The sequence below is a fragment of the Apium graveolens genome, chromosome 8 (assembly GCF_009905375.1).
Source record: "Apium graveolens cultivar Ventura chromosome 8, ASM990537v1, whole genome shotgun sequence".
Classification (NCBI taxonomy): domain Eukaryota; kingdom Viridiplantae; phylum Streptophyta; class Magnoliopsida; order Apiales; family Apiaceae; genus Apium; species Apium graveolens.
Genome location: NC_133654.1, coordinates 234,383,490 through 234,392,698, shown reverse-complemented (window position 1 = coordinate 234,392,698; position 9,209 = coordinate 234,383,490). Strand labels below are relative to the sequence as shown.

The following is a 9,209-nucleotide window of genomic DNA, read 5'->3' as shown; positions in this document are numbered from 1 at the left end:
CAGTATAGGCATCTCGCGAGGAGGATGGATGCTATGCACGACATCCATAGTCGGTTTGCACATGATCTCACCCAGGCACTTGGGACAGCTTTCAGAGCCACCGGTGTTGACATTCAGTGGCCAGTATTTTGTGAGGATTCTGTATATCCGCTTCCGGACACGCCTAACACTCCACCCGTTGAGGGTGAGGATTCTGATTCGCAGTAGGTATGCCTGATTCTTTACTATTACCTTCACTGAGGACAGTGAATATTTTAAGTTTGGGGGTAGTAGTTGAAGGAATATAGTTTTGTGTGAGTCTCATATAGTTTCATATTTCATGATAGTTTAGTTCGTATAGTTGCATATTTTGCCATATAGTTTTTTTTATTTTGTTTTTTTTATTTTTGGTAGTTTTATGATATTTTGTTCATGTAGTTTCATGCATTTGCATTATAACATGATCCCTTAGATAATTTTCCAATTAATTGGTGATATTGATGTGAGTGTAGTGATGTCGTATTTAGTAATGTTGAGTCTTATTGGATTGATTTGTATGCTAGAGACACTTGTATTTCACTAAGTCTTATAGGTTGCTAGAGTGCTAGATCATAGTCATGGTTTGTTTGTCGAGGTTTAATCGCTTGCTTATATTTAGAAGTTAGGATATTCTCTTAATAATAAAAAGACATGGATTTTTAAAAATTGGAGAAATTTGGATTTCATTGCTAGTTGTATGGCTAGGTGTCAAATGGCTAGTAGCCGACTCATATTATGTGAGTAGTCTAGGGTTGAATGAGATGGAGTGAAACACACTCATTCAGAAATTCGTTAAAAAATGAAAAAAAAGAAAAAAAAATAAGTGTTGTGTATAATTGATCATGAGTGGGCTCTTTAGTACTCGAGTTATTAAGTTCTTAGGGGACTTTGTGCCTAGTGACCTAAGGCTTTTATAGTCTGGGATCCGCTAACCTAACGCTCGCTACATGGGTACTATTGTACAAGTCTTTTGTGGACCTCACTCATTGCACAATCAAATAAGCATTCTTGTGTTGTTTTATTTTGAATAAAAGCATGAATCCATGTTAAACTCCAATATAAGAATTGAAGTGTTATAAGTTATTTTGAGTCTAGCTTTTATTCTATTTATAAGCTTGCGATTGTTTTGATAAGTAGTGAGTCATGATTGTCGATCTAGTTGCGATAGTATATCTGTAAGCATTTGCACACACGCACGTCTCTGGTTTGTAAGTTGACTTATGAGATTTGATTGATCTTTATGCGAATAATTACATTTGCTGAGGTGTTGCTTGTTGATTGGTTTAGTTATTCTATAGGGATCGTTACATTCATATTAGTTGCATTCATGTATTTTTATTTTCTTGTTCTTTGAGTCTGTTTATGCTTGAGGACAAGCATCGATTCAAGTTTGGAGGTATGTTGAGTGGCATTTATGACACTTTATTATGCTCTAATAAGATTTGAATTGATGTATTTATACTCAAGTTGTTAAGTGTTTTAACGTGTTTTCGAGTGTTTCTGCATTTCAGGCATTGTCTAGTTAATCAGGTGAATTAGCATTGTTTTGGTGCTAATTTGGTGTCAAGGTGGTGTTGGAATAAAAGCTCGTTGAAGCCGGCTCGAAGCTGCAAGAAAAATGGAGAAAATAATTTCTGGCAGAAGCTCAGCGCGCCCGCGCTGATCAAGCGCGTGACCGCACCAAAGTACAGAAAACCAGCGCGCCCGCGCTGTTCAAGCGCGCGGCCGCGCCGTGTCGGGATGACAGATTCCTGTTTCTACTTGATTTCTGAGAGAAAGAATTCTACACTGCATAGGACTGCTATATAAACATCTTTAGGTCGTTTTTTAATGAGATATCAAGATAAATCAAGCGAGAGACACTTCAGAGCTATGGAGAAGACGGCAAGAGACTTATAGCACGAATTAACAAAGGCGAAGACGATCTAGTTTATTCTTGTGAATCTTTGTTTTGAGTTGTAATTTTGGATGCTCGTTTCTTGTTTTGTTAAACCTATACTCTTGTGTTATACTCTGTTATTTATTTTTTATAAAGACTATGTTTGTTATATTATGTTTTATCAGAACCCACGTTATGATGAGTCCGATTATGGGCTAATCGTTATCGTGGGGTTCTAGCGGATTTATTTATGGATTTCTTTAGTTAAATTGTTTGATGCCTTAGTATGTGGTGATTGTATGATATCCTAGTATTGGTTGTGCGTATTCGTCTTATGAGCGTCACAGACTTATAAGATAGTGTGCTAATTCTTAATGAAGCGAAAGTGAATTTAAGGATTTAGAACTTGCCATGCTAGCATAGGTTCATGTATTTGTTATGCATGATGCGTAGGTAATTTTAACCATCTTACTTGTCCTGTGTAATCAAGATAAATAACTTGTGCTTAAACCGTTATGTTGTCAAATTTTATAGACATATAGGGTCTCAATATAATTGGTGTCTATTCGGCTTCTATCTCTTTTGTGGATGTCTGGTAGTATGGTACTCGTGCAACGAAAGTTGGCATTTATCAGTTTCGTGTTATCGGATTAGTGTCATCACTATTGCATGCTAAGGTTAAGAATAATAAAGCTATTGAATAAAGTATTTAATGAAGTTAGAATCTCATGTCTGTCATATATATTAATTCAGTCAATCTTAATTTCGTAGTTATAATAGTTAGGGTAATTATTAGTTATAAACAACCTCAATTTGTTATCGTCTTAGCATTGAATAATAACCATACATTGTTGCTTAAGTACGTGAATTAATTAGTTAACCAATACAGTCTCTGTGGGAACGAACTAGAAAAGATTCTATACTACTTGCGAACTCGTATACTTGCGTATATTATTAGCGCGTGTTTAGCGACTAACAGTTATATATTCATAAAAGAACTGTTCTTAAAACCAAAGAGTAGCCAGAATTACATTCAACCCCCCTTCTATAATTCTTGTTTATATTGTTTGGGAATAACAGTATTGTCATCTAATACGAGTCCGGATCTTCCGCTCCCTCCCGTGTAGTCTAATATGTCCAGGGACGTAGCTAGGTTATGAGGTGAGGGTCACTTACACCCCGTCAACTCTCAAGTGTCTTTTTAATATATTATGTGAAATTTAATTTTTTATATTTGACCACCAAAATTAATAATTTTGACTACATTTAATATTTTTAACCTCATTTAAATATTATTCTTAACTCCACTGGATTACATAACTTGCAAAAAATACATAAATTTATCTTTTATGTTTAACAAAAGAGGTTAATATATCAGATGAGAGATAAACCGTTTATGATAGTCTAGTAAAATATATATCGAAAAAACTGAAACATGATCCGTTATCTTACCATTTGTTTGCCCCCACTGATTAGAGTTCCTGGCTACGCTCCTGAATATGTCCCTTTTTTATTAATCTTTTTTTTGACAAATATGGCTTATTGACTTATAAATTAGTATCATAAATCTTCAAGTGAGTGAGGATCGAACCCATGACCTGTGACGACAAAGGATAAACTCTTAACTAGTTTTATCCAATCGTGCTCTTTTATTAATTTTTTATTTAATGACTATGTCAGTATGTCACGTTTCAGATGTTTGATCACTTGAAATGTACAGAACCGAAAACTATCAAACATTTAAGTATATCACGATGTGTCAGTTATTTGATCATTTGAAATGTAAATAACCGATAAATATGAAAAAGAACATATTAAGGGACACCTGAGAGACCAAAAAATTTGTACTTTGTATAGTACAACTATCAACTCGATTTGGTGGGCCAATTCTCAGTCATTAATTTTAATTTTATTATGTTTTTGGTTAATTATTTCCTTTACCTCTTCTTTTGTTAGTCGTTTGTTTAATAACTATGTTAGTATGTCACATGTCAGTTGATTGATCATGTAAAATATAAATAACCAACCAATATGAGAAGAGGGGACATATTAGTGGATACATGAGTGCATTGCAGATCCATACTCTGTATATTACAGCTGGCTTTGGTCTGCTAAGTCAAAGTCATTGATTTTACTTTTAGTGTGCTTTTGGTTAATTATTTCCTTTAGAAGAAAATTAACAATTTTAGTGTCATTAAAATATGGCATTTCACGACTAAAGCTTGTTACTTGAAGACCGAACTCATATTTTTGTTATGTATAACTACAACAGACTTGTAGTTTGCCAACATAAAAAACTGAGAATGAAATAATAGATTGTCCTTACTTAGTGCCTGTTTGGCACCCCATATTTCTCTCATATATGGGCCGAAAGCCCAATATTATTTCGGACGTAGTGTTTGGAAAAGAAATGAGAATGATCTTTTGCCTAAAAAATGATGAAATTGTGAAAGTGGGTTCAACGGTACAATCCCGTTTTCAGCCCACATTTGAAAATAACCCAAGAAGCTCTCAATCCATTTCTCTCATCTCCCATTCTCCACTAACCATAGCAGCCTCTTATCCATTATATTACTCCTCTTTATTTCATCTCTATTCTACAGAAACTCCATATTATCGATTGTTCAGCTGTACTTTTCATCAATGATGGTCAAGATCGAGGCGGAAGCTTCTTCTGGATCCGGATCCGCTAAGTGGACCGATGAGTTACATGCCCTCTTCCATGAGTTATGTGCTTCTGAGGTCGTAAAGGGTAACAAGGGTGGAATAAAGCTCACCAAGAATTCAAGAAGCAGAAACCAACTATAAAGTACACTATTAAGTAATTCAAGAATCACTGGGATGCAATGAAAGCTGATTACCAGTTATTCAGAAAGATTGAATTTGAGGAGAGTGGCTTGGGGTGGAACGAGAATACGAAGACAATTAAAGCATCTGCATCATGGTGGGCAGTCAAAATACTGGTGAAATCCTTATAATGATTGTCAATATATTTACTGTTTATTTTTAAGATTGTTATTTGATTGAGTTTGTCATTTGTCGAATTAAATAAAACGTGTATGTTGTTTACGTGCGTCGAATTTGGGATAGAGTTAGGTTTCTGCAGTTGGTCTTTTTTCTTAAAGAAGTTTTTGTTTATTTAGACACATCAGAGTGCTTCTTATCTTTGGTTGCTTTTTATTAAAATACATTGCTTGTAAGCCTATCTGCTCTACACATCTTTGCCCCAGGAGAGTATAACATGAAATAACCTTATTTTAGTTAATATTTACACTAGTGTATTTGCAGCTGAATTTGTGAAAAACATGGTTTTGTTATTTTATATTCTGTTTTTGTAATAATGTTGTTTAGTTGGTAATCATTGCTTATGCTCTACTCTACAGTTAGATTATCATCTCTTGGAAGCCGACTAAGAGGGAAGATCCCTCATCATGTCATCATTGTTTGAGATGTATTCTTCATCTGATCAATAAACTGAAGTCCCAATGGATTACTTATTTTCATATAAGGGATTTCAGCTTTATAATTCGTCAAGTCCCCTGTGGATTTTCTATTCAATTTCTACTATGTAGGTGTAATTAACAGATTTGGCTTGTTTTGGTTGGTGAGTGATGTTGATAAATGTAATGAATGATATTAAACCCGCTTCTCGTGATAAATGTTGATAAAACATGTGCTTATATTTTATGGTGTAATAGTAGTGTATGAAATAGTATAATAGTAGTGTATGAAATAGTAGTGTATAGAATAATGGGATATTTGTATTTTTATGTACTAGTTATATGTTTTGGAGTACTGAATTATTAGATGAATTAGATGAGGCTAGTATTATTTGTGTATATATACCATCTTCAAGTGAATCCAGTTTGTACACTCTACATTCATACCATGAATATCACTATATATTGCATAGATCCTTTTAACACACATAATTAAAACCTTTTTCATGATTTTAATCCTTTTGAAGAATTTAGCCAGGCCTCTGAAGATAGCAGTGATCAAGATGCTACATATTTTCAAGGTTGACAGTCATACTATGATCCACTTGGCCAGTATTCCAACTCCGGTAATCAATTTGGCCAGTCTTCCAATAATGTTTTCGATAATTCTTTCAACACATATACTATTTCCAGTGATTTTTAACACATATGATGCTTTCGCAAATTCATCGACTACTAATGTGTATAATGCTTTCGCTTCTTCATCGACTAGTAATGTATGGAACGGAATTTCATAAGAAAATGAGGAAAAAAGTGAAGATAATTTACAAGAATGGAAAACTGTATGTATTGCTGCTGCATATACTTTGGTCTATTACTATAACACGTTTATACACAAAGAACCATATCGTACATCAATTCGCACAGGAAATAAATTAATTAATGAAATATTATATGGTAACGAAACTCGATGTTATCAAGTTCGTATGACTAAGTTTGCATTTAAATCATTGTGTCACAATTTAGTTCAAAGGTATGGATTGGTACCGACGTGTGGAATGACTGCATACGAGGAAATTGACATATTTCTAATGACGGTTGCTCAGGGGACAGGAAATCGTTTGATGCAAGAAATGTTTAATCACTCAGGTGAGACAATTAGTTGGCATTTTCATTCTATTTTGAAAACAATATTTAAAATGGTGAAAGATGTTATAATTCGTGCATGAAATTATAATACTGGAATTGGATATCATAAACCTCAACATCGTCAATATTATCCACAATTTTAAAGTAAGTGTATAAGTACATGTACATTATTATTTAGTATGTAAAACTATTGATTTTAAATATTTGTTAATTTCAAATGCAGAATGCTATTGGAGCTATTGATAACACACATATTAAATGTAAAAGAAAATTTAATCATCTTCATTCTTCGTGTCGAATGGTTATTGAACAAACATTTGGAGTTTGGAAGCTAGATTTTTTATTTTGGAAAATATGCCAGCATATTCGATAGATACGTAAACCGACATCATTTTGGGTACAATGACGATTTACAATTATATTTGAAAGTCAAATGTTGAAGATAGTGCGTTTCAAGCTGCTAAAAGTGAAAGTTACATTCCTGAAAATTCTACCACGACAAATAATATTAGGGAATCAGACAACGAAACAGAGGGTGACCCTGATAATACGTGGATTGCAAAACGTGATGAAATTGCTTCTCATATTATGTAAACCCTGTAATTTTTACTCCAATTTTTCGTTTTTAGTAATTTGCATTTCAATATTTTTGTTTTAAATTTTGTCTTTTGAATTTTATATTTATGTTTGAATTTAATATGTTAAAAGTTTGATTTTTTAAAAAATATTATAACTTATAAGTTATCATTTACCAAACACATCAAAAACTTATAATCAATTTATAAGCACTTTTACAAACGCCAAAATCACTAATAAGTAATAATTTACAACTTATAAGTAAAATTATCTAAACACCTAAATAACTTATAAGTTACGATTTCATATTACATAATTTTAAGTCATAAAATATATTTTTAAAAAATTTCAAACGGGCCCTCAATACTGGTAATCATTATGTTCGGGTTGCAAACGAAACACAGGGGTGAAGACTAAGCTCGACTATGAGCGAATAAGCCCGCATTTAAGGTATAAATGTTTAATTATATATCTCAAAAATTTTAAATTTCTTATCATGCAAATATAAATTATTAGCCCTGTATTTAAAAACTAATTTTGTCCAAGAATCCTTAAAATTGTGTCGTCTACGGATCCCGGAAAAAATATGTTTAAAAAATAACATGTTTTATTATATTATATTAAGTAAAACATATTTGGAATTACAAAATAGTACACAATTGGATGAACAAATGTCTATTGACGAATTTTCAGTTTCAAACTAAATTTGGCTTTTGAAATTTCCTTTATAACACAGCTGCATAGAGCTAGGACCCTTTTTCGTTGGTGAAATTTCATCTTTTGTAAAGCGAAAAGCCTTTATATTAGTTTTTTCATCTACACTTTCAGACATATATATCTTCTACGTTTTCAAACGTAGTGCAACTCCAATAATTTGGTACAAATTTGAATCAAGTCTCGGTCCAGATTTTCTTCAACTTCAATAATTTGGTTCAAATTATTAAATGATTTTTTTAGTATTTTAAACTTTTTATAATAAAAAGCATTCCATTCTTGTATGAGATTCAATTTTATCTTAATATTTGATTATTACTATTATTAATTAAATGTATTATTTTAAATATAAAATTAATAACAATAATTTTAATTAGAATTAGACCGGTACTATTTATCGATCCAAATTTATTATTTTTTTACTAGTTAATTAATTACATACTCATACACCACTAGAGCTGCTATTAAACTCGGAATTTCAAATTTTTTTTTTTTTTTACTAATTAATTAATTTCATACTCATATACACCACTAGCCGAACTCTACAAACATTATGAACAAACCTAGAAATACCAAAGAGCTGCACTGAAACACACATGAATCTCAATCAGCATTACAATAAATTAGAGTATTATTTACAAATAAATTAGCATCAAACATTACGATTTTTAACGACGATATCTCATAAAGGAACGTTCATCTCATATCTCTAACTTCGAACACATTACGATTTTTAACGACGATATCATACATATGCATGGACTTAAACTTGCTAAAATCTTTCGGAAGAGAGATGAGATGGACAGTGGATCTTTTGTGGTACTGAAGTAGGTCAGGATCATCATAGTACCTTTCCCAGCCTAACATCATAAGCTTTCTTTCGAGAACTGCATAAGATGTTATGACTTCATCAGACGCCACATGGACTAGCATTTTCCGATGGCGACTTCCGTCCAATGAGTCAGCCCCCGGATTCTCCACAAGTCGAACAACACCATTCTTGAATACCCAAACTCCAGACATTTTTAGAAAGATGAAGCAAATGAAAATTAGAGGAAGAGACAGTGTAGTAAAGAAAAAGATGGTGAGCCTAAGGTGGATGGACAAGGATATTTATAGGGGAAAATATCTGATTATTTTTATATTAATATAGTAAGTAGTATGAGATAATGGTGTGATGACATATTTACGTGCGCAGACACTGGGTCAGGGGTGTTACACGCCTACACGGGGGCAGAATCAGGCTAATACAGGCACTCGCTCTAATCCGGACTCACCTTTTAAAGTGCATTAGTATACAGATGGATTTTTGCTTTTGTTGAAAGTTTTAGTTTTTTACAATACAAAAACTGAAACGGAAATTTTTAATATGACTTATTTTTAATTAAAGTTGGGTGCGATTTAATTAAAAAATTTGTTCCTGCCGGCCCAGT

General features: G+C 32.7%; 1 protein-coding gene across 1 annotated transcript; it reads right to left on the bottom strand.

Annotated features, from left to right (window-relative positions):
- Positions 1-8,312: 8,312 nt before the first annotated feature.
- On the bottom strand, positions 8,313-8,833 carry LOC141678899 (flowering-promoting factor 1-like protein 3). The gene has a single exon (XM_074485321.1). It carries the CDS (start codon positions 8,797-8,799, stop codon positions 8,473-8,475), a length of 327 nt encoding a protein of 108 aa, XP_074341422.1. The 5' UTR covers positions 8,800-8,833; the 3' UTR covers positions 8,313-8,472.
- Positions 8,834-9,209: the final 376 nt, after the last annotated feature.

Excerpts from the sequence above, each read along its gene's own strand:
- LOC141678899 (XM_074485321.1), bottom strand. The coding sequence starts at position 8,799 with ATGTCTGGAGTTTGGGTATTCAAGAATGGTGTTGTTCGACTTGTGGAG.